Here is a 26928-nt window from a genome sequence, read left to right on the forward strand (position 1 = left end):
TTTCTGATTATTTCATCGGAGCAAAGCAAACCAGATTTACGTTATGATCCCACCCTCAACACATCTTGATCACTAGGTGAAATGGTGGAAAGGTGAGGATCAAAAGATCAAAGTTCATTACATTTGTTCTTCTCTCTCCCTCCCTCCACACTGCTTCAACTTCTCCCCAGATTGGCAACAACTTCAAATTTACTGCTACTAATATCTGGATCAGGATAGCAACCAGCCTGTGAAGTTTCATAAGATGGAATAGAAAGACTTGCATTTCTATAGTACTCATCATTACCTCAGGATGCCCAAAAGCGCTTTACAGACAATGAGGTATTTTTGAAGTGCAGTCACTGTGAAAATGTATGAAATGCAGCAACTTACATAAAGTATGATCTTGAAAGCAGCAATTAAATAAGTGACTAGACAATCTGTGTTAATATTATTTGAGGGATAAATATTGGCTAGGACACCTAGGAAAACTAGCCTGCTCTTCTTTAAAAACCACCATGGAACCTTTAATGTCCACCTAACAGATTATCAGGACCTTGGCTTAATGTCTCATCTAAAAGATGGCATCTCCCATAGCACAGAGGGTATGGCGTAATGGTATTATCACTGAACTAGTAATCCAGAGACCCAGGATTAGGCTCCGGGGACCAGGGTTTGAATCCCACCATGGCAGATGATGAAATTTGAATCTGGAATTAAGTCTAATGATGACGAACACTGACAGTTGTAAAAACGCATCTGGTTCACTAATGTCCTTAACTGGTCTGGCCTACATGTGACTCCAGATCAAAAGCAATGTGGTTGCCTCTTAAATGCGCTCTGGCAAGCCCCTTGGTTTAGGCAAGCCCCTTGGTTTAATCAAACCACTGAAACCTAAAAAGGAATGAAGCCGGATGAACCACCCGGCATCGAAGTAGGCTCTGGAAATAGCAATGGAGCAGCACCAGACATTCTAAAAATGAAGTGTCAACCTGGTGAAGCTGCAACACAGGACTACTTGCGTGCAAAACAACATAAGCAGCAAGTGATGGATAGAGCTAAGCAATTCCACAACCAAAGGATCAGATCTAAGCTCTGCAGTCCTGCCACATCCAGTCATGAATGGTGGTGGACAATTAAACAACTCACTGGAGGAGGAAACTCCACAAATATCCCCATCCTCAATGATGGGGGAGCCCAGCACACCAGTGCAAAAGAAGTGCCAAGATCCATCTCGGCTACCTCGAAGAGGTCCCCAGCATCACAGCCAGTCTTCAACCAATTCGATTCAATCCACGTGATATCAAGAAATGGCTGAAGGCACTGGATACTGACAATATTCCAACAACAGTACTGAAGACTTGTGCTCCAGAACTTGCTGTGCCCTAGCCAAGCTGTTGAGTGACTGCCCTTGACATCAAGGCAGAATTTGACCAAGTGTGGCATCAAGGAGCCTGAGCAAAACTGGAGTCAATGGCAGTCAGGAGAAAACACTCCCCTGCTGGAATCATATCCAGCACAAAGGAAGATGGTTGTAGTTGTTGGAGGTCAATCGTCTCAGTTCCAGGACACCACTACAGGAGTTCCTCAGGGTAGTATCCTAGGCCCAACCATATTCAGCTGCTTCATCAATGACATCCCTTCCATCATGAGGTCAGAAGTGGGGATATTCACTGATGATTGCACAATGTTCAGTACCATTCGCGACTCCTCAGATACTGAAGCAGTCCAAGTCCAAATGCAGCAAGAACTGGGAAATACCCACGCTTGGACTGACAAGTGGCAAGTAACATTCACGCCATACAAATGCCAGGAAATGACCATCTCCAACAAGAGATAATCTAACCATTGTCCCTTGACATTCAATAGCATTACCATCACTCAATCCCCCACTATCAAAATCCTGGGGGTTTCCACTGACCAGAAACTGAACTAGACTAGCCATATAGATACTGTGGCTGGTCAGAGGCTAGGAATTCTGTGGCGAGTAACTCACCTCCTGAACCCCCAAAGCCCGTCCACCATCTACAAGGCACAAGTCAGGGGTGTGGTGGAATACCCTCCTCTTGCCTGGATGAGTGCATCTCCAACAACACTCAAGAAGCTTGACACCATCCAGGACACAACAGCCCGCTTGATTGGCACCTAATCTACAAACATTCACTCCCTCCACCACTGACACACAGTAAGCGGCAGCGTGTACCATCCACAAAATGCAATGCAAGAACTCACCAAGGCTCCTTAGACAGCACCTTCCAAACCTACGATTGCTACCATCTAAAAGGACAAGGGGGCAGCAGGCACATGGGAACGCCACCACCTACAAGTTCCCCACCAAGTCACACACCATCCTAACTTGGAAATACATCACCATTTTCATCGCCACTGGAGTAAGAGTCCTAGAGCTCCCTCCCTAACAGCACTATGGGTGTACCTTCACCACAAAGATTGCAGCTGTGCAAGAAGGCAGCTCACCACCACCGTACTAAGTAGCAATTGGATGCGCAATAAATGCTCACCTTGCCAGCTATGCCCAAATCTCATGACTGAATGAAAACAAAAATGGAACCCACGAGAATGCTACCAAGGAGCCAGGAATGACACCTTGGCAATAGTCACGGTCCAACCTCATCCATGAGCGAGAGCCACTTGACGAAACTACAGGACAGCTGTTTATACCTGCAAAGTCTTAGATAAACAAATTTGCAGTATTTGCTAAGAGTACAGACAGACTCCTCATTTCTATATTTGGTTCATGGCGTAAATTCACAGGAAAACTTAAATCATGATATGGGAGTCCTGGAATTAACAGGGAGAGACAGCTGAAACGACACGATCACTGAAGCATGATTCACATCGATAATTCATTTCCACTGATATTAATTCAACGCAGGCTCAGTAACTCCTTCAAACCAGCTGTCTCTAGTTCATGCTCTTTACACTGGTGTCATTGTCTCATGTTTCCTCACCATTAGAGCTGGAAGCTGTTAGGCATCCCCACAATGTCAATGCTACTTTGATTAACACCAGGCACACGTTGGAAGGTGTAGATTAACAATTCATGCCCCCAGGCCCAATATCATAAAATTACCATTGCATCAAAAAAAAATTCCAAGGTAAATTACTTCAACATTGAAAGAGTTCTTTCAAGGCTTCACTACTGGTCAAGTGGGTTTATCCAGGAAATGGCTGAGCTAACCAGACAAGGTAGATCCCAGAGTCAATTCTTGATCTGTACTGAGTCAACTAGATCGGTGGTAGGAATGATAGGGCCCTAGATCAGGAGAAGGAAAGCTGGTCTAAGGCCCCAGTGTTGAAAATGCAGACAAGGACCGAGGACAGGATCGGGCTCGTCTGTAATGCTTCCAGCAGTTAAATAGCCAGATAACAGTCAACATCAAGGATTACCAATGAAAAATTGACACTTTATTGAAACACAAACAGGGATCAAGCAATTGAACACTTTCAGTAGGAGGAGATGGAACTGGAGAAAATCAGAACAAAAATGTACGACTTTGCTGGTTGCTGCACAGAAAATGTTAGATATTGGTGGACAGGCCACATGCAGCAGTGAATAAGCCAAATAGAAATCTGGGTTGTACAGTGCCTGGAATAGAATCTGAATCCCAAGGTGTGATTCTGAGTCTATGCAGTACTGCGTGCAATTCCACACCAATGTGATTGACTCTTAACTGCCCTCGGAAGTGGCCTAGCAAGACACTCAGTTGTACCAAACCCAGGGCAACTAGGGATGGACAATGCCAGCCTTGGCAGCAACACCCACATTCCAATAATGAATAAAAAAAACAGTTCTGGGTAACATTACATGAAGGACATCATGTTATTAGAAAAAAAGGGTACTAAAGGGCTACCTGTCCAACATCTGGCGTCAGACACTTCAGCTTCAAGGAGAGACTACAGAAGCTTGGACTTCTGTATACTGGACAAAATGAAGCTCAGAGATGACTCACGATCCTTAAAGGTACAAGGCTGAACCTCAAGAAAGTGTTTAGCATGAGCCCAGGGTATGGCACGAAGCTCAGATGGGAGATGAGTGAGCCGATCAGATAGAATTATTTTACATCAATGATACTAAACATTTCAAATGAATTTTTGGAGAGGCAGCAAGTCTGATTAACAACAGCAATTTTGAGGAGTTGGGCAGGCAGTTAGTGAGTAAAATAAATTGAGGGATTACAAATACTGGACTGTATGTATTTTGTCTTGAACTCTGGGAACAGTCAATTGCTTGAAATTATCTTTTGTGGTTCTGTACCTTCCTATTTAAAATTGACGAGAGAAGAAAATATAACTATTTTGAGACAATTGTGGTATATTGATTATCTTACCTTTACTGGGAGATTACCGGAGGCGATAGCGAAATTTGAATTCAATAAAAAATCTAGACTTAAAAGCCTGATGATGACCATGAAACCATTGTTGATTGTTGTAAAAACTCATCTAGTTCACTAATGTCCTTTAGGGAAGGAAACCTGCCATCCTTACCTGGTCTGGCCTACATGTGACTCCAGATGTGATTGACTCTTAAATGGCCTCTGAAATGATCAAGCCACTCAGTTCTCAAGAGCAATTAGAGATGGGCAATAAATGCTGGCCTAGCCAGCAATGCCCCCATCCCACAAACGAATTTTAAAAAAAATTCCACCCCATCAATTCTGGGATACAGAGGTGGGAGGTCTGTCTTCAAATTCCACTCAGTCCATCAAGTTCACGAAATATGCTATTTCAAGTAACACAAGCCATGAAACTCAGTACGGAGAAGGAACAATCACGCAACACAAAAATCATTTTATTGACAGATAAAGTGGAGTGTTAGCAGATTGAAAGGTTCGCAATAATACAGCACCTCAGAATATCTTAGGTACATGAAAAGCTCTTCACATACAATGAATTACTTCATAGTGCAGGATGGTTGTGTAGGCAAACATGGCTGACATGCATAACAAGATTCCACAAACAGCAGTGAAACAAATGCCAAGTTTTGCCTTGTTTGTTGTTCGTTGAAGGAGGAATACTGGCTGGGGAACTCATTGTTTTTCTTTGTATAGTGCTGAGAGATCCTGAATATCCATTTAATCATTGAAATAGGCAGAATTCAACATCCCATCTAAAAAGATATATACGATTCTAAGCACCCTTGACAGAGTAGATGTTATGGGGTTGTTCCCCAAGCTGGGCAGTCTAGATTTAGAGGTTAAAGTCAAAGGATAAGAGTTGACCATTTTAAAATAAGAAGAGGAAAGATTTCTTCACTCAGCATTGTGAATCTTTGGAACTCTCTAGCCCAGAGGGCTGTGGATGGTTAATCATTGAGTATATTCAAGACTACTGACAGAAATCCAAGCTGCGCATTCCCTGGGATTTTGAAGCCAAGGATCAGCCATAAAATTAAATCACACATCAGGTTAAAGGGGCCATGTGGCCCACTCCATCTTCTGATTCTCTCTTATGATAGCATTCCTGAATGTTGCACTGGGATGTTGTGCTGAAGTCCTGCTGTGGCATTTGAAACCTCAGCCTTTTAACTCAGTGGCAAGGATGGAACAAATTGTGAGAGGCTGGTTTACAGCAGATAGAATTCTTCCAATTGTCAATTTCCCTTAACTTCTTAGATATTCAACCAAGTAAAATAAACTATACTAAACAATTCAATATGTAAACCCAGTCATAATCTTATCTCCTGACGCTCCCCTCCTATGATATTGTAACAGATAAAAAGCCTAAGGATTTAAGAGAATTGCAGTGAAGCTTTTGATTTTTTTTTTCAAAAGTTATACTGTGCAAAACTCCAACAATACTTGGATATTTACCTAGAACAATAAGTATCTCAGGTATTTCTTCCCCAATGCTACAAAATCACATCCTAGGCCATAATGGATGGCAGCCTGCTCCCAGTCATCTACCAAAGCTAATCCTCAACAAACCACTAGGAGTGGACCAGATTGTTTGACTTTTAGAATCCCCTACTCCCCTATTATTCACATCATAATTTCACTCCTCCCAAAGACAGAACTGGGAATGAGTAGATTGCGCTGATAAACAATGAGAGATATGGCAGTGATATCAGTGTGGCAATCTACTTACTGCAGCTATACAGGGCCTTGGTGAGACCACACCTGGAGTATTGTGTGCAGTTTTGGTCTCCGTACCTAAGAAAGGATATACTTGCCATTGAGAGAGTGCAGCGAAGGTTCACCAGACTAATCCCTGGGATGGCAGGATTGTCGTATGGGGAGAGATTGGGCCGACTAGGCCTGTATTCACTGGAGTTTAGAAGAATGACAGGGATCTCATTGAAATGTATAAAATTCTGACAGGGCTGGACAGACTGGATGCAGGGATGATGTTTCCTCTGGCTGGGGGGAGGGGTCGAGAACAAGGGATCACAATCTCAGGATAAAGGGTAAGCCATTTGGGACTGAGATGAGGAGAAACTTCTTCATTCAGAGAACCTGTGGAATTCTCTACCACAGAGGGCTGTGGGGGCCAAGACACTGAATATATTTAAAGAAAGAAATAGATAGATTTCTAGACTCTAAAGGCATCAAGGGGTATGGGGAGAGAGCAGGAGTATGGTGTTGAGAGAGAGAGGATCAGCCATGGTCATACTGAATAGTGGAGAAGACTCAAAGGTCTGAGTGAACTACTCCGGCTTCTATTGTCTATGTTTCTATGGCAAAGCATGTGGGTACACCAAATACATAACATCATCAACTGCACCCCACACCCAGAACTACAACTAGCCAAATACAAAAACAATCAAAAGGTAATATTTCTGGTTAAGACATTTCACAAGGGATCCAAGCCACCAAAATTAAGACAATTTTTTTGTCCAAATTTCTCATGTTCACACAGTACGATTGAGTTTTACATGCAGTGTGAGGGAGAGAGGAGTGGGTCCGAGACTACATTTTTAAATTTAAATAAGCACAATTATGAGGGCATGAAAGCAAAGCTGGCTGAAGTGAATTGGCAAGTTAGGTTAAAGGAGAGGTCACCAGAGATGCAACATTTAAGGGGCTATTTCAGAATACACAGAATAGATACATTCAAACAAGAAAGAAAAAGTCCAAAGGACAAACACACCATCTATGATTAACTAGAAAGGTTAAAGATAGTATCAAACTTTAAGAAAAAGTGTAGAATTGTGCAAAGATAGGTGGAAGGCCAGAAGATTGGACAGAATATAAGGAACAGCAAAGGATGACTAAAAGATTAACAGGGAGGGAAAAATTAGAGTATGAGAAAAAGCTAGCCAGAAATATAAAAGCAGATAGTATGAGTTTCTATAAATATTTTAAAAAGAAACAAGTTAACAAAGTGAGCGTTGGTCCTATAGAAAGTGAGTCTAGAGAATTGATAACGGAAAACAAGGGAATGGTAGATGAATTGAACAGGTATTTTGTATCAGACTTTACTATAGAGGAAAAAAGTAACATCCCAGAAGCAGCTATAAATCAGGAAATGGAAGGTAGGGAGGAACTCAGGAAAATTACAATCACCAGAGAAGTAAGTGGAACTGAGTCAATTGTTGGAGCTATTGGCTGACAAGTGCCCGGGTCCTAATGGACTTCATCCTATGGCCTTAAAAGAAGTGGCTAATGAGATAATTGATGCATTGGTTTTAATTTTTCGAAACTCCCTTCATTCGAGGGCGATCCCATTCGACTGGAAAATAGCAAATGTAACTCCATTATTCAAAAAGGGAAGGAGACAGAAAGCGGGAAACTAAAGTCCAGTTAGCTTAACATCTGTTATAGGGAAAATGTTAGAAGCTATTATTAAAGAAGCTATAGCTGGGCACTTGGGTAAGTTCAATGTAATCAGGCAGAGTCAACATGGTTTTGAGAAAGGGAAATCATGTTTAACCAACTTATTAGAGTTCTTTGAGGAAGTAACATGTGCTGTGGACAAAGGGGAACCGGTGGATATACTGTGTTTAAGATTTCTAGAAGGCATTTGATAAAGTGCCACATCAAACGTTGTTGCGGAAAATAAAAGCTCATGGTGTAGGGGGTAACATATCGGCATGGATAGAGATTGGCAGGCTAACAGGAAGCGGAGAGTAGGCATAAATGGATCTTTTTCAGATTGGCAAGATGTAAAGAGTGGTGTGCCACAGGGATCAATGCTGGGGTCTCAACTGGTTACAATTTATATAAATGACTTGGATGAAGGGATGGATGGGATGGTTGCCAAATTTACTGATGACAGAAAGATAGGTAGGAAAGTAAGCTGTGAAGAGGACATAAGGAGGTTACAAAAAATATAGATAGGTTAAGTGAGTGGGCAACAATCTGGCAAATGGAGTATAATGTGGGAAATGTGAAATTGTCCATTTTGGCAAGAAGAATAAAAGAGAAGCATATTATCTAAATGGTGAGAGATTGCAGACCTGGGAGGAATCTGGGTGTCTTAGTACATGAATTGCAAAAGGCTAGTATGTAGGTACAGCAAGTAATTAGGAAAGCTAATATAATGTTTTCATTTATTACAAGGGGAACTGAATAGAAAAGTAGGGAGGTTATGCTTCAGTTAAACAGAGCACTAGTGAGACCACATCTGGAGTATTGTACACAGTATTGGTCATCTTATTTAAGGAAGGATATAAATGCATTGGAAGCAGTTCAGAGAAGGTTTACCAGACTAATACCTGGAAGGGGCAAGTTGTCTTATGAGGAAAGGTTGGTCAGGCTAGGCTTGTATCTGCTGGAGTTTAGGAGTACGAGGCGATTTGATTGAAAGATAACGATCCTGAGGGGTTTTAACAGGGTGGATGTGGAGAGGATGTTTCCTCTTGTGGGAGAATCTAGAACTGAGGGTCACTTTTTTAAAAAAAGGGATCACCCTTTTAAAATGGAGATGAGATGAAATGTTTTCTCCCAGAGGGTCGTGAGTCTTTGGAACACTCTCTCTGAAAAGGCAGTGGAAGCAGAGTCTTTGAATATTTTTATGGCAGAGGTGGATAGATTCTTGGCAAGCAAGGGGGTGATAGGTTATCGGGGGGGTAGGCAGGTTGCAGATTTGAGGTTACTATCAGATCAGCCATGATCTTATTAAATGGCAGAGCAGGCTCAAGGGACCGAATCACCTACTCCTGCTCCTTGTTTGTACGTTTGTATGTATGTAGTGCGACGGCCAGCTCTGCAAACACTCATGCATCACAGCAAACCATGTTCCTATCCATGTCCACAAATGCAAGACCTCCAACAGGGGTCACGGAACACCGCCCATTATTGGGAACTGTGAATGATTTCCCCCTTCTTAACTCCAGAGTGTGAATCTTAATTGTAGCATTCCTAGCGTTGTCCCAGCCGAAAACATCCAAACCAACACATTGTCCCCTGGACAATCCTTTAATAGAATCCTCAAAATAACCATAAAAATTGTTCTGAATCCAGCTGAGAAACTCCAACAGGGACACCCTTACCATGAAGGTCTTGAGACTCGCTTCCTGGCGCCTTGACCCGTCATTAACCTGCATGAGAAGGGTTTCTGTGCAAATATCCGCAAACACTTTTGTACAAACACTGTTTGGAAGGAAAAACATTTCAACAGGTTAGAAGAGAAAAACATCTTATCAAAAAGACACCTCAAATGAAAGGGTTATTTAAACCATTTATATTCTTAGCCCACACACACCTGTCCCACAATTACAAACAATAAAGTTGAGAACCCCAAAACCCTATCACCTCCCCCACCTTATTACAACTGTCTATGCTCAAATCAGGGAAACAGGCACCCTGTCTCAGGATCCAGCCCTCCCAGGTCATGTACAATACATTTGCAGAGGAAAGCTCACACTATTTTGCCTCATCAATATACCTCAGTACCAACCTCAGAAAATTGATGACCTACTGCACTCTGATGCGACATTTATTCCATTTGCAACACCAGTCATCATTACATTACCAATTAAGTGACCAATGAGAAGCAGTCCTGATTTATGGACCCATGCCTACTAGGAAATAGATTGAAATCGCCCAAGTTTATTTCACACATGCAGTTTTTCAGTGGGCCAAGCGTACAGGAACAAAATGTAAACTTTACCATTCCATCTTTCCTTTAAAAATTCACTTGAGAAGGAACTAAGTGTTTTTGAAGAAAACAAAATTCAATTAGTAATTGATTGAGGGGGCATTACTCCTGCAGCTCCGAGAATTCTACATCATTCATTGAACCAGAAACTTTCTATTCTCTTTGGCGTGTTACTACGCCAGATGGTATAAAACGCAATATGTAATAGGGCTTTGATGGAAGCAACTCTTTCACACCTAAAACAATTCACCATTACCTATTTAAAAAAATATGTAAATTTTACCCGTGACAGTTTTTCAAGGGCGTCTACAGCCCAACAGGTCTTCTCTTCTGACTACATATGGTGCAAAAGTTCTGCAACATAAATAATAGAAGATCATTAACAAACTTTATTTACTTCACCAGGTTTCCATCTGTGCACAGTATAAGATTTCTCACCCAAAACCCATTCATTTTGATGGAAGGTCAAACAAATTAAACATTCACTTTGCACAGCATTAAACAGCTGATGCACTCATTGCTGTTGCCGTGATTCCTTTCTCACTCCTGCTCCCTGAAGACACCCTTGGTGGATACATTCCAGAAGTATGCACAGCCCTCCTGTACCCAAGAACAGGAAAAGGTTCTTCAGGTCCCACAAGCCATCCATTTTGGCGCTTTGCCTAGGTACCCATTCTTCATGTGCAATCCTTGACAATGACTGATGACAAGTTACTCAAGGTGGTTGGGGAGCAGAGAGAAGAGCTGAAAATCATAGCAAAGCCTGATGCTGTGCTCAAGTTCGGTTGCTATTTCCACCCCCAGTCCAAGCTTATTTATTCTTTCATTCATTCTTTAACAAGAAACTAATGGGAAACTAACATCCAATGAAACATATTTAATGTCAGTGGTGGCTTGATTTCAATGTTGAAACTTCTGGTCCAAAGCACAAGCCTTCATGAACACAGCCAAGAATGGTCATAATCCTTCCACTATTTCCCAGAGACTCAGATGAACAATTCTGATTCTTATGCTGGTCACTTGCCCTGTGCAAGCTTTTATATGAATTACTGAAAATATGCACATCTTTCAATTACACCAAGCATCAATGCTATTTTTTCCAGATACTTACTATCCAAGTCTGTGATCCAAAATTGCCACTTATTTCAATTGATACCTTTGCTTATAATGTATTCGACCTGTGGTTTCCTATTATCACAAACAACCCTAGTTTGCTGGGCACATTTAGGTCACACTTGCAATGACATTTTCCTACAAAATGAGTGACTACACTCCAAAAGTAATTTGTTGCCTGCCAAGTGTTTTTGGGATGCCCCAAGAATTTGAATAGTACTGTATAAATACAAATTCTTTCTTTCATACTAAAAGGCAGCAAACTAAATTTTCAATAATATAAGCTGTATCTGGATTAGTTGCTGAGCATTATAGTGTCTGTTGATACTGATAAAGACAATATGTCAGCCCATACAGTTTGAATTTGTGCAACGTGCTTTATGCGTGATCTCTTAATTCACCATCTCAAATTGTTCCCACCAGAAACAGCCCCGTTACTACATGCACCTCACAGTGGTCCTGCAAGGTTCAAAGTGTTCTTTTCAAATTTTGGAATCTCAAAATCTGTATTTGTACAGAGTTCTTTAACCAGGTCAAGTGGGCACAGTATGCAAATTTCCCACCCTCACTTTTACGCAATACAGAAATTCCAGTGACAACACCGCATATATTAAAAGCAACTGGCAGGAATTAAAAAGCAGTGCTTGAAGGTTTAAAACCATGCCTTGAGTATTCCTGTTAAAAAAAAACCCTACTTACTACTCATTGCTGTCTACTGTCTAACACACAAATTACAGTACACAAACAAGGGTGGTACATGAAGCATGAGTTTTCCCACATTCATTGATAAAATTCTAAATGTCAGCATCTAAACATCTATTCCGTCTACGATTGGCACACCACAGCTGTAGTGTGCAACATCTACAGGATGTACTGTAGCAACTTGCCAGGGCTTCTTTGACAATGCCTCCCAAACCCACACCCATCTACCGCCTAAAAGGACAAGAGTAGATGTAAGGGAACACAATTATTGAAGTTCCACTATAGCCATACTTTCACCAGACTGACTGCAGCAGATCAAGATCACTCACTATTTACCTCTTCAAGGGCAACCATGTATAGGCAAAAAGCTCCGGCCTTGCTAGCAACACTCAAATCCCAAGAATCAATAAAAAATGTTCAATTAACTTATAATTACACTGTATATTACACGAGAAACAGTGAAAAGGTATTCCTGTCCAAGTCAAAAACTACTACTGATAATTTTCAAGTGATTGGTTTGAAGCATTTTCAGAGAAGTGATTCTGCTGGTTAGGAAAATACAAGTATTTAGATTATATTTTATTTATCTTGACCCCATCACCTCAAAATATCAGTTCGTACATGGCCCAACAGTCCTCAGGGAACAGAGAAAATAAAAAAACAGCATGTAACAAGAATCTTCAGGTCGATCTAAATGAAAAGTTCTTCATTACATTATATTCACTCTCCCAAAATACCAACCCTACGCACTTCCCGTTATAGCATCTAGCTGTATGTGTGTCCTGGCCCTAACCACATTTCTTGGCAACCTGCTCCAGCTGTTGATTACCGTGTGTGTATATAAAAATATGCTTCTCAACATCTGCTTTCAATTTGCCTTCACAACCCTGCCCCTGCTTCACTTGCCTTATCTGAAAGCCATGTTGCAAGTTCACTTTCTCTATCTGGTTAAGTATCAGATATATTTTATCTCTATGATGACACCCGAGTCATGATGCATGATTGACAGCGGGCAACAGCCTCATTCACTCTGGAGATAAGTTTTCTTAGCCTATCAGGGACCCAAGCCAATCAATTCAATCCTCTAAAGGAGGCAAGTAACCAGAGGGAAACCTCCCAAGACGATGATGTTCTGTGAATGCTCTCCTTGATTCCTAAAATAATCGCATGCATTTTTACAGGAGAATATTTGCTGCTGACTGACCTAAATACTGCACATTTTGGTTTGGAAACCTCAATGTGAACATCATTTTATTCACATATTTCACCACTGGCTCCAAACCAGGACTTCAGTTCCTCTGAATAATCAGTTAGCAAAGGTGGCGTGTAGCTGAGCCTTCCAAACCATTAAACTGCAGGATTATTCCTACTAAATTAGCTCATCTCAGCCAGGTGATATTACAACTGGCCTCAGTGCTCCTGGGAGAGGGAAATGAAAGTAAATCAGCCTTGGCTCCTGATTGCTGTCCAGGGATTCTGGCTGGAAAGTGTGTATGTGTGGTTGCTAGGTAAGAACTGTGATGTCTCCTATAGTCAAATAGTCTGACCTTGCTCACAGGCAAGATTCACTCTCAGAGAATGGCTATTGGGTGAAATACCAGGGTTGACTTGGTGCCTGTGGAACTATACCCCATCAGGGGAGAGAGGAAAAAGAGGCAAAATCTATATTAAAAAGGAATGCATGGCATAGCGTAATGTGAGGGAGGTGTGCAAAGATCCTAAAAAAAGAGAAAAAGGGGACAATATAAAGTATGCAATATGTGGCAAATACAGGTGGCTTTAATTATTACTCTGAGGGCAACATTTTGCAAAGAACTTGTGCCCTCAAAGTAACCAATAGTATGATAATTAATCACAAAAGTACCATAATGTTTAAAATTGCACAAAAATATAAATACCAATAATACACAGTAAAATAAAGCCACATTTAAAAAGAAAAACATTTCACCCAATTAATGATGCAGACCACGTCTCAAACAGGTTGTTATTCTTTTTGGTAATAAAATGCGAAACAAATTTTTTTTTGAAAAAATTGTAGAGGTAAGGATCTATTGACTAAGATTCTTCCTAAATACGGCTTATATTCCAGCCCCCACCCCCAATGAAGGGTACATTCGTTTTTTAAAAATCCATTGCATTTTTTTCATTCCCATTTTAACGCTCACCCATCTCGAGCGCGTGTCTTAACCAATGAGACAACGGTAAAATAGGACAAAAGAGCTCTCCGACGGTTGAAAGCCAGCCAAATACTTGGGAGAGAAAAACAAAAACAAAACATAAAACACACATGAACACGCACACAACACAGCGGGAACTTGAAAAATGGCAACAAAAATTCTGTCTCCCTCTCTCTGTAGTAAAGCAGTTTTCGCTGGGTGCTGGGGTCCTGATGAATGGTCGCTCGCAGACACCGCCTCCCAAAAATACAACACTGCTTTGCATACGTTTAATTGCTGTCACACATACTTGGCAGTTTGCCCACCTCATAACCAAACAGACTGCAGTCATTGGAAGGTGGAGGAGGCAGAGAAGGAAAGGAAGCAGCAACCTGTGCAGTTTTCACGACACTGTACTGAAAGAATTATGACGAGGGAACTGTTCAGGAGAAAATGGAGGCTGGAATTTCGAGTGTTGCAGTGCAGGCAGAACTTTATTAACCCCTTGGCTGCCATAAGCACAGGCTTCGGTTTGAATTAAAATACACATCCTGAAAGAGTTTGCGAACAAACCACAGGGTTCCTTTGAATATTATCACAGCTGAAATCAAAGACGTTTTTCTGGAAATAAAAATCTCAGCCAGGAAACAGTTTGGCCTCAGTTTTTCTAAGCTCAAGAAAGAAAATATCAATTGATTATTATTCAGTGACTCCTGCTAGAAAGTGCATTTAGGGCTTAGTTCGAGAACAGGGTCGGGCTTAGTTGTGATGCCCTGAGCCTACACCTGCCCCTCCTGACGGCTGAATAGCCAGCCAGCCTGCTGACCAAATCACATCAAGATTGACCACTTGGGGTCAACTGTTCCTGTATCCTTTCATCTCCTTATCCCATTTTCCGTCGTCCATCTAGCTAATCTAATCTTGAATGTTGACACATTTACTTCTTCAACTACTAACCTTGAAAATGAATTCTGCAGCTCATAACTCCGCGAAGTTTTTCTTGCTCTGTTTCAAACCTCACATTTAATCTTGGTTCTATAGCATGTTGTTCTAGATCCTTTCACAATTGGAAACAATCTGCTTTTATCATGTCCATTCTTTTATCATTTAAAACACCATCATACCACCCCATAAACTGCATTGTTCTATATGAGAAAAGTCTAAATTTCCAACTCCTCCTTCCTATTTACATTCTTTCATAAACCTACAACTACGGAAAAACTATTTAAAGAAGTTAGCACTGTACATAACCTTCACATGTCTACCATAAGACTTTGCTAAAAGCCTAGCAACAGCACCACTATGGCCAAGACAGTTGCACAACAGCAAGCAAGTTATTTACGAACATACACAACACAGGAGTTTGTACTGAAGCTCCACTAATCATTTATGTTGCAAAACTTCATTCAGGCTTTGTTATACACAAAGATTGAAGAATAGTGTTTCACGTGGTTATTACTCTTAATTTACTGTGAAATGCTTTGCTGAAATAGATAATGAAGTCATAGGACTTCAGTAGGTTAACAAGCCATGGGACCAGACTGATGAAAATGCTCCCCTCTCTCTCTCAGGTGCAAAGCTGCAAAGATTGTTTGGGAGTTAAATTCAGGGTATCAGGGAACAAGTGCACAGAATTAAGCAGCCACTCCTGTGGGACTCTCCCAAAGTTAATCATAGAATTTTACAGCACAGATTATTATTTAGCCCGTACTCCTGCACTAACTAGCTCGCTGAAAGTTGTCCATTCAGTCCTATCCACTTCCCCCATACCCTTTAATAGAATTGTAGAATTTTAAGTGCTCTTCAACTGGGACAACACCTTTATAACAAATACATGGCTTCTGTTGGAATGACAAAGCAAGCTAACCCACTATGCCATCACATATTCAAATTCCAAAACAATGCCATTTGGTTGCATTAGAAAGCAGAACAAATGCGATTCCACTTCATACATCAACCCTGACTGTCTGCTACTCCCTTTTATTCCATAAAACACTTGGTCAAAAAGTTCTTCCCAACTCCTCTGCCATCTTTGCAACTTTGGGCTTGTACATCACATAAACCAACCTTAATACAGATTTCTCAAACAGCATTCCATCATTCCCCCAGGAGTTTTGCATAGGCCATTTTAAATTACAGAAGAAGTTCTCCGATGTGCTCAGTGAGTGAATACAGTGAGCCATAAAGTTGCAGATGGTCTATGACCTATCTATAATTAGCTGAGCTCAGATGGTTTGCATATGGATATTGGTGGAATGCCCATGACTGAATAGCACGCTGACACTTAGTATAAGCTCACGTAACTCAGTGCAGTCCAGGGACAGTGCTGCACTGTTGGAGGCATGTGAGAAATTAAACCGAGGCTGCGTCTACCCTCTTAAATGAAATCATTCCCACGGCACTATTTCAAAGAAAAGCAGGGAAATTCCCTTCTCTATACTGGCCAATATTTATCCTTAAACCATCACCACTAAAGCAGATTACCTGGTCATTACCAAATTGTTTGTGGTACAGTGCTATGTGCAAACTGGCTGCCACATTTCATATACCACACTTCAAAAGTACCCAATTGGCTGTAAAATGTTCTGGAAAATCTTGAAGTCATGAAAGGCACTATATAAATGAGAATTCATCTTTACACAAAGGAACAGCCACTTGGGTGAGATACTGGAAACCAGCCACCAACTGTGAAGCCAATACTCCAGGAGTCAATGCATTCACAACAGTGAAGAAAGTTACCAGGACGAAGAAACTCCAAATTCACCGTTAAACTACAATGGGAAAGGGACAACAATAACAGTACCAGCCATCAAATGAAATTCTACACCTCGGAGGGTCAGACTGAGAACTCGAGACAACCTTATCTGACATCAGCAAATGTTCTTCTCCATTAACAAAACCCAACAGGAATCAAGAGGGAGCCAGACAGGTGACCTGAATGACAAAACAAGAAGTAGGTACTAGGATACGAAGGTGGTGTGCTGTGAAGCTCATTATCTCAACATTACTACCAACTGGAAAGTTGATCATAAGTGAGGGGGAAAACTGCATTTTGCTAGTAAATCTTGTATTATAATCACAAGAGGTACCATTAAGTAATTAAGTTACTGCCCACGCACTTTAACTTCTATTGTTACATTTTGCTGAATTAGAAAAAGGGAGAAGGCATAGTAAGCAAGATAAAAATGCAGGGTTGAGGGGTGGGGGGGGGGAACAAGAACATTTCATTCCCGTTCTTTTTGCAAATCTCAACCCCATCTATCTACCTTTGCACCATATCTTTTAATTTATTCTTATTCCAGATATGTACCTAATCTGACTCTGAATGTAATATATTGCAAGATCTGAGTATTTTGTTATGTTGCACCCTCAGCGGCCCTGCATACCATGAAAGAAAGCAGTTGCCAAGTGGGACTCTTGCAGATTGCATTCTTGAATTCAAGAAACTCTTTTGTCACTGTGGGGATGGTGCAAACCTAGAAATCAGCTTTGGAGACACATTTATAGGAGGCCTAAAGGACAATAAAATCCAGGCCAAGCTTTTGCGCAAAAACAATAAGCTGACATGAAAGGAGGGCCTGTGGTGATACCACAGACATGGAAATGGCAGAAAGAGATAGTTGCAGATTGCAAGAGAGCTCTTTTCCTGAGCCAGCAGGGGAGATCCACAAGATTTCAGCGAGATCCAGGCCACAGCAGCCAAGTTTACAATCTCAGAGACAGAAATTTAGATGCTGCCACTGCCATGGTAGCCACCAAACATTTAAATGCCCCATTTCCAATCAAATTGGTAGATCCAAAGCTAATTGAGGAATCTGGAAATGCTTGAATACACGTATGGACAATGTGGAAACAGAAGTTGATGCTATCGGGCAGGAAGATCAAGAGTTATACTTAGTCAGAGAGCAAGAAAAACAGCACATGGAAGATGAGAGTAACCGGGATAAAGATAAAATTCCAACACCCACAGTAGAAACTTAGAGATTCTCAACTTACTTTCATCATTGATACAGCTGCAGCCATATCTGTTATTTCAGGAGGAGAGCAGAAGTCACTTTTGCTTACGCAAAGTTGGTATGAAACTGACAAGTTATTCCAATAACAGTATTCCAGTGTCAGGTGAAGTTAGTGTTAAGAGTGGAATGTGATGATGCATCCTATTGCTTCCAATTGGTAGTAGTAGAAGGGAACAAAATCACCCTAATGGGAAGGAAATTACTTAAGAAAACGGCTGCGTTTATTTGTGCCGTAACACTAGGAAGAGCACTTCCGGCACATGCACAGAGGCAGCGTTAGTCACAGAAAGTGAGAGATGCTTTTAAGAGCAGGTGCTGTCTTATAACTCATTTTATCATTTGCAATTAGACAGATATCCTAAATTAAGTTTTAAGATGAAAACTGGTATTAGGGAGTAAATTAAACAGAATCATGTTAGGATTGACGGTTCCTCAAAATGTTTTCCATTTGCCAATCATTGTTATTAAAATTTGCAACAGAAATACATTGAGGTATTGCTTTCTTAATAGCATCTGCAAGAAGTCCTATCAAAAAGACTTTGAGAAACATCAAAATGTATGGGTTGCAATATTGCAATATTTATTAACATTTATTATTTTCTACAAATAAATGTATTTTTCGGTAGCTAGGCTCTCCCAGAAGGCCCCCTGTTAACACTTTATAATTTTTGCACAACAGGGCCTTTATTCACCGCAAAACTAAAAAATAATTGAAAAAAATTCATTGGCCAATGACTCGGATTAAGAGCCCCATTTATTAACAAATGAGCCAGCCGAGCTGAGCAGGAATTGGGATTTGCCACGAAACGGATACTCCTGCTGCCAAACAAAAAGGCATTAGGATCAGTTGCGCATGCACCGGTGCTGCAATGCAGGCTGAGTGTGCATACGCAACCAATCCTGACGCCTTTCTAGTCGGCAGGAGTTAGTGTAAGAAAATATGGTTAAACTGGGCTGAGTTATTTAAGGGTAGGAATCAGTAAGAGTATGTCTGCCATTAAGAAAGTGCTAAGAAAGTACAAAGTGGTCTTTGAGCAAGGAAGTCCAAATGATTATAGTAGGCATCACAAGGCTGAAGCCAAGATAAAGAACAATGTACAGCCAACATTTTTCAAGATTAGGCAGTGCCATAAGCACAGTTTGAAGCAGCAGGTGAAGAGCTGAATAGATTAGAAAGAACAGGGGCATTAAAGAAGGTGAAGGGGAGTGAATGTGTTGCACCCATGTGGTAGTTGAAAAAGCAGAAGGGTCTGTTCAAATGTGGAAATTATAAAGAAACAGTAAATAAACTAATTGAGAATGATACTTACCCACTGCCTGCCAGTGAAGATTTGTCTTCTAATTTAGCCAATGGAAAGGTGTTCAGTAAAATAGATTTGTCAAATACATATTTGCAATTAGAATTACAAGAATGACAAGAGCAAGGAACTGCTTACCATTCAAACACACAAAGAGTTGTATCAGTACCAAATTTGGTAACCGCAGTGTTCCAAAGCATCATGGATCAGGTACTAAGTGGGATGACAGGAGTGTGCTGCTCCTTAGGCGACATTGTAATTAGCAGTAAGACATAGAGAGAGCACATTGTAAGGTTGAATGTACAAAGTCCTAGATTGACTTCAAGAAATTGGCATCAAAGCTAAAAAGCACAAATGTTGCTTCGTGGTGTTAAGTGTAACATATCCGGATCACCACAGAAGTTGTCTGATGGGATTTTGAAAGTAAAGAGACCAGAGAACAAAGAATAACTTAAAACATTCAAAAGGATTGTTGTGTATTCTTCTAAGTCCATCCCCCAACTTATCTAATACATTCAATCCACTGTATCAACTGCTGAAAGATGGAATAGATTGGGAATGGTCTGTGAAGCGTCAGAAAGCATTTGTAGGGGTAAATTAAGTACTGACTAGTGATGCTGTTTTGACCTACTATGGTCCCAAGAAACAACTGGTTTCAGCGTACAATGCCTCACCACAGGGGTTAGGTGTGGTGTTAACTCACATAGAAGACTGTGTGGAGAAGCCTGTAAAGTACGCTTCACATACCTTAGCAAAGTCAGGGCAAAATTATTCTAAAATTGAGAATGAGTATTTTGTTTTTGTCGGTTAATAGCAAGAGCAAGTGATAAATGTTGAGTCTATGCCCAATACCACAGGTGCCAAAATTATTGAGGTTTTGGAGAAGCTGGTTTGCAATTTATGGGTTGCCAGTGGTGTTGGTGTCAGGTAATGGTCCATCAGAAGAGGCTGAAATATTTCTGAGTAAGAAATGAGTTAATAAACACAGTCTAATACCACCATATCACCCAGCATTGAATGGTGCTGCAAAAAGAAATGTACAGATTATGACGAGGTATTTGCAGGAGCATTTGCTAGTTGTGTTGCTAGACATTAATTTCCATGTTCCTTTTTGAAACAGGCTGGACAATTTTCTGTACTCTTATAGAATGACACCACAGGTTACTCGAGTTAGCGTTTAAACACACTTCTAGGACAACGTTTGGTTTTCTTAAGCCTGACATCAATAGCAAAGTAAGAGGAAAGCAAGACAAAGTCAAGATAAATCATGATACACCAGATATGAAACTTACAAGTTCAATGCTGGTCAGAAGGTCATGATGAAAAACCAATGAGGTGATAAGGAAAAGTATGTAATTGTTGTTTTAAATAGACTAAGTGCATTTACGTATCTAGTGAAGATTGAGAGACTCTAATCAGTGTCATGTAGATCATTTGCTTCAAAGAGGAAATCTAACAAAGGGACAGCATGAGAAACCTATAATCCAAATTCCTCCTACGATCCAAAGTGAAAGTCAGAAAGTGAGAGTCACAAAGAAACTGAAAGTTTGCCAGTATCACAGAATCCACCAGTAGAGCAAAGTGAGTCAGGGTTTTGATTAAGAGAAATCAATCCATATCACAGACCCAACCATTAAGTGGAGTTGGTAGTCAAAGTCAAAGAGATGCTGAGAGAGCAGAGTCAAACTAACGGAAGGAAAAAACCAGGCAGAAAGATAAAGGAGCCATATAGGTTAATTGAAAGCAATTAGGGAGGAAGAAGAAATATGTTGTTCTTTTCATTGCTTGTCAAATTATGATATTTTTGTTAAACACATAATGGTGTTAAGTAAAACATTTTTTTACATGTAAATTACTCTGGTGATTTTGATCTTATATTATGTTTTGGTTGTGATTACAGTGAAAACAAGTATGCAACCCAACCTGTTAAATTTCAGGTATTGTTGATATACTTATAACTGGGAAATTATACATGTTAAAATTTTTTAAATCTTGTACATGTGCCATTTTACAATTGGGGATGGAGTGCAGTATATTGCAAGATCTACGCATTTTGTTATATTGCCCGCTCTTCTACCCTTTCTATCGGGGAACTGTAAATAAAGTTAGTTCAATAATGGCTGCCTGCAGTTGAGCATGTGTTAGTCTTACTCAGTGCAATACACAACATGAAGGTTGTGAGTTCCAATCCCACTCCAGAGGCTTGGACACAAAATCCGGGCTGACACTCCTGTGCCTCGCTGTGTGAGGTGCTGTCTTTCAGATGAAATGTTAAACTGAGGCTCCACCCAAACTCAGGTGGACATAAAAGATCCCACAGCACTGCCAGAGCAGGGGAGTTCTTCCATGTGTCCTAGGTAATATTTATTCCTCACCCAACATCACAAAAACAGATTATCTGTTCATTTACACTTTGCTGTTTCTGGGAGCTTGCTGTGTGCAAATTGGCTATCATATTTCCTACATTACAAGAATGACTACACTTCAAAAGAACTTCACTGACTGTAAAATGTTCTGAAGTCAGGGAAGGTTCTATGTGGATGCAAGTTCTTTCCTTCTTTTTAATTGTCTCAACTCCAATCAGATTCTACATCAATGGTCCCTGACAGCCTCCTCCGAAGCTCATAAAAAGATTTGGATTTTCCTGTTTCTGTTAAATTACTGATTTTTAACTCATTTTTGAACCCTAATACACAATCATAAGTTAAGTACATTCAAGGTGGAGATAGACAGATTTTTAATCAGTAAGGGAATCAAGGGTTATGGGGAAAAGGCAGGAAAGTGGAGTTGAGGATTATCAGATCAGCCATGATCTCATTGAATGGCAGAGCAGACTTGATGGGCCAATGGCCTACTTCTGCTCCTACGTCTTATGGTCTTACCATCCTGAATCATCTGCCTCACCTTGCTTTATAACTTTGAAAACATCAATTAGTTTACTGCAATTTTCTACCATAGAGGGCAAACCAACCTTCCTTAACCTTTAATTAAAATCAGATAAAGACCTGTTTTTCCAATCTAAAAAAAAGCTCTCAATATTGTCTGTCAGCACAACCTACTGGAAGATTTCACTTGGTTCCTCAGCCACCATGTACGGCTTATGATATATTTTAGTGCAGGGCTTCCCAAAATGTGGGTCAGGACCCCCAGTGGGTTGTGAGCTTCAAGGCAGCAGTGGCTGCCGTGGAGCCGAGACTGAGTACTAGCAGCTGTGAAGCCCCTTTAATTCCCATCTTTTTTTTTCCCCCCCAATGGTGGGCATGGCCTAACTGACTGATCTCTGAAGCCTGATTCTTGCTCCAAAAAAGCCAATGAAAAGGTAGGTGAACTCATTTTAAAATCCAAGCAAGTTAGAACACATGCCACCAACACCCCCACTCCCCCAAACTCCCCCCTACACAGCTCTAACACCCCCACCTGGCCCATATACCATTGGGTGATGGCAATTTTCAAGTTTCAAAATGGATTCACAGTGGCAAAAAGTTTCGGAAGCACTGTTTCAGTAGATGTGCACATAACACCTACTATAGAAGCTCTTATGAACTCAGTTGAAGCTTTCACTACCATTTCAAGGAAGTGCAACTTTAGGGCTGCAAAACTTGAACATTTTTTTAGTATTCATTCATGGGACGTGGGTGTCGCTGGCTGGGCCAGCATTTATTGCCCATCCATAATTGTCCTTGAGAAGGTGATGGTGAGCTGCCTTCTTGAGCTCCTGCAGTCCATGTGGTGTAGGGACACCCATAGTGCTGTTGGAAGGGAGTTCCAGGAAGGAATGGCAATATAGTTCCAAGTCAGGATGGTATGTGACTTGGTGTATGACATTAAGCCCATTTGAAGTATATAAGACACCTTTCAACCTATGTATCTTAAGAATTCACTTGAAGGTATAGGGTGAGGTGAAATGAAGTGCCAGTGCTGGTAAGATGTTGAATTAAATTATGCTTTTATGCTGCTCAGCAGATTTAAAGGGGTGCAATTCTACCCACCTATCCATACCTATTTTCCTTCCATCTCTTTTCCAGCTAGCCACTAAAGTGGATCAGAGTCAGCAAACAAACTAGGAATTCACAAGATTCATGGAAAAATGCATCTCCACTGCCATTGAAACAAGGGCAACAAACAGCAAAATAACATTGTATATTGATAACTGCACCTTTATGAACTAAATGCTAACAAACTAACTATCATTTCTTTTCTGGTGGCTGGAGTTACAATATTACAATTGTTTTCGGAACAGGGATAATTTTTATTTGAATTAATTAAAAACCTGTAGTCAGTACATGCAGATGACATGGCTTTGCAATATGTTACACAATGATAACCATCTTAAAAGGCAGAGTAGGGAGAAAAAAAGCTGGTTAATGATGGGAGCTGAACCAATTTTTACAGTTCTCTGGCCAAACAATTAAATTCTGAGTAATAGATATGTTGATAGAGCAAGAGTGATGGAAGGAGACTCATGTGGAGTGCAAATGCTGGATGGCCTGATTCTGTGCTGTACACTCAATGTAACAAAGTGCATCTTTCCCCAAAAACCTGAGCATGGGATAGCAGGAATTAAGGAAGTTGCTGGGGCAATCCAGCAATAGCTAATTAGTGCAGCAGAATTGTTTCAGTTGTGCGACACATACCTTAGTTACCTCTAGATTGATTGTTCCAATGCACAACTGGCCAGCCTCATCTACCACCTTACATAAACTTGAGCTCATCCAAAACTCTATCTTAGCTTGCACCAAGTCATGTTCACGCATCCACAGCTGTACTCGCTAACCTGCATTGGGTCCCAGTCTGGCAGTGACTCGATTTTAAGACTCTCATCCTTGCTTTCAAATCCCTCCATTGCCTCACCTCCTCTAACCTAGATCTCTCAAGATCTCTGCACACATCCAATTCTGGCCTTGAACATCCTGATTTCAATTACTCCACCAATGGTGGCCATGCCTTCAGATGTCTAGGCCCAAACTCTAGAATTCCCTCCCCAAACCTCTCCATCTCTCTACTTTTCTTTCCTCTTTTAAGACACCTACCTCTGTGACTGAAATTTTAGTCACCTGCTCAAACATCTCCTTACATGGCTCAGTGTAAAGAACATATCTTTTTATTTCTGTTGGACTGTGGATCAAAATTACAATGGCTGCAGTTTGAAGGACATGTCTACTGGAACAGTGTGAGAGATATATACAATGTTGCTGTCCTGGAACAGAGTGTGCCATGAAAGACAGGATGGTGCCGAGGAGGAGTCTGGTCTAATGGGGAACTGCCTGGCAACAACATTTTAACTGGCTCCTGACCAGGTGTGAGAGCAGTGCAGCAGAATAGCTCCTAGCCTGAAAGGAAAAAGACCTAATACCTCTCTCTCCTTTGTGTGTAAGATTCCAGTAATTCTACAATAATAGATAACTGGCTTTTTCTCCTCATATCTCTATAACCTGCTCTCTCTGAGAATCCCTGTCAAAAGGAAAAGGGGAAAATCACCATTAGAGACATTGAAAAGCAAGTGCTCAACTAGTGAACTAAAGACTGAAAGTACTGGAAGACCTTCTCGTGTCATCAACAAGAACTGAAAGGAATTTGGAAGACATTGATCAAAATCAACCCATCGAATCCTGTACTCCTGAACTGGTGCTATTGAACTGTTTTATCCCACCCTTAAAATCCATGTTTTTGTGTATCTTATATGTGTATCTTGTATGTGTATGTATAGAGGTTTAAGAAGGGATAGAGTTTAGGTTATAGAGTTAGAAATTAGCAGTTCATATTTCTTTCTTTTGCCACTGGTTAAAGACAATTTGTTCAATAAACTAAGTTATTTACTTATTAAGTTTACAAACCTGGTGCTCGTATTCTGTTAACCTAAATTAAACAATTAGGTGGGTTGATCAAACTTTTTCACATTTGTTGTGGCTCAAGGAGCAGTGGGGCTTGATATTGCAACGCACTATCCCCATGTGCACTTGTGATGCCATGGTGTACAAGGCTATGGGCCTAGTGCTGGAAAATGGGATTAGAATAGTTAGGTACTTGTTTGACCGGCGCAGACTCGATGGGCTGAAGGGTCTTTTTCTGCATTGTAAACCTCTATGACTTTATCACACATTCACCCAGATACAGCAGCATATTTTAGAAACTAAGCATCAAAAATTATATAACCAAGAAATATTTATATATTTACCATGGTAGAATTCTCAATATACAGACACCCCAGAGTTCACAATACAATAACTGTGCTGTGCCTTAGATCTGAGAGAAGAAATTTTCATTGATTGTCCAGTGTGTTGTAGATTCAAGTCCCAGTCCAGAGACACAAACTCATAATTGAAGCCAACACTCCAGTGCAATGCTGAAGGAGCACTGTCAGAGGACCAAGCCCCATCTGCCCTCTCAAGTGGACATGAAAGATCCCACAGCCGCTATTTTGAAGAACAACAGGGGATTTCTCCCCAGTGTCTTGGCCAATATTTACCCTCAACCAACAAGATTATCTTGTGTTATTTTTATACTACAAGCCTAGCAACAACATTGTGGCCCAAGGAACAAATTAAAACGCGCTAAAAATTAAAAACACATCCAAGTTTCAAATTATGACAGTGGCAACAGCATCGAGCAGACACTCGACGCAGAAGTGCACAGAGGTCAAAATGAAAATTTTGAAAGCAAAGTTCTTGGTGTACCAGAAGTATTACATTGTTGCAACAAGTCCAAACACAAATCACCGACAGTTTAGAGGGATGGGGGGGGGCTTGATCTAAAAAAGGCGTTTCTTTGTTGAAGTTTATTCACAGAATTTCAATTGTTCAAAATAGCTACACATTACACAGTGAGATAATTCACTGTTAAAATTACTATTTTGGCAATTTAAGGGTCCCATTAGAATACTAACATGTAAACTTGAAAATGCTTTGGCTGTTCTATATTAAAAATGGATTGGAGTTAATGTTCTGTGCTTACTAATTACCCTAAAAGAAAGAACAGATTTGTACTTACAAATTCACAGGACACTGTGTGTCCTAGGCCCAACCGTCTTCAGGTCTTTCATCAATGATCTTCCCTCCAACATTACATCAGAAGTGGAGTTGACTGTCAATCGCTGATGATTGCAGTGTTAAATATTATTCGCAACACCGCAGATACCAAAGCAGTCTGTGCTCGCAGGTAGCAACACCTGGACAACTTTCAGGCTTGGGCTGATAAATGGCAAATAACATTCATGTCACACAAGTCTCATGCAATGACCACTCCAACAAGAAAGAATCTCACCATCTACCCTTGACATTCAACAGCATCTCCATCACTGAATTCTCCACCATCAACATCCTTGGGGATTACCACTGACCAAAAACTGAACAAGGCCAGCCATGGAAAACACTGGCTACAAGTGCAGATCAGAGGCTGGGAATTCTGCAGCAAGTAACTCTTCTCCTGACTTCCCAAAGCCATTTACCATCTACAAGGCATAAGTCAAGAGCGTGATGGAATACTCTCCACCTGCCTGGATCAGTGCAGCTCCAACAACATTCAAGAAGCTTGACACCATCCAGGACAAAGCAGCTCGCTTTTTCGGCACCAGATTCACCACCTTAACTAGTGACGCGATCTACCAGT

At 40.8% G+C, this 26928-nt stretch overlaps 1 protein-coding gene across 8 annotated transcripts in view; it reads right to left on the reverse strand.

Moving 5' to 3' along the window:
- The window catches only part of tnrc6ba (trinucleotide repeat containing adaptor 6Ba), a 149218-nt gene that overhangs the window by 112928 nt on the left and 9362 nt on the right, over window positions 1-26928 (reverse strand). For 4 of the 8 annotated variants that reach the window (XM_078531788.1, XM_078531795.1, XM_078531791.1 and 1 more), the window contains exons 2-3: window positions 10322-10392; window positions 9431-9530 (exon numbers count right to left, since the gene is read on the reverse strand). In XM_078531788.1, the coding sequence (XP_078387914.1) occupies window positions 9431-9484 (54 nt within the window). In that variant the 5' untranslated portion in view covers window positions 9485-9530; window positions 10322-10392. Of the gene's footprint in view, window positions 1-9430; window positions 9531-10321; window positions 10393-26310; window positions 26511-26928 lie in introns of all 8 variants that reach the window. The other 4 variants (XM_078531790.1, XM_078531796.1, XM_078531793.1 and 1 more) reach the window with 2 other exon arrangements.

This window comes from Cetorhinus maximus, chromosome 29 (genome assembly GCF_964194155.1).
Source record: "Cetorhinus maximus chromosome 29, sCetMax3.hap1.1, whole genome shotgun sequence".
NCBI classification, from domain to species: domain Eukaryota; kingdom Metazoa; phylum Chordata; class Chondrichthyes; order Lamniformes; family Cetorhinidae; genus Cetorhinus; species Cetorhinus maximus.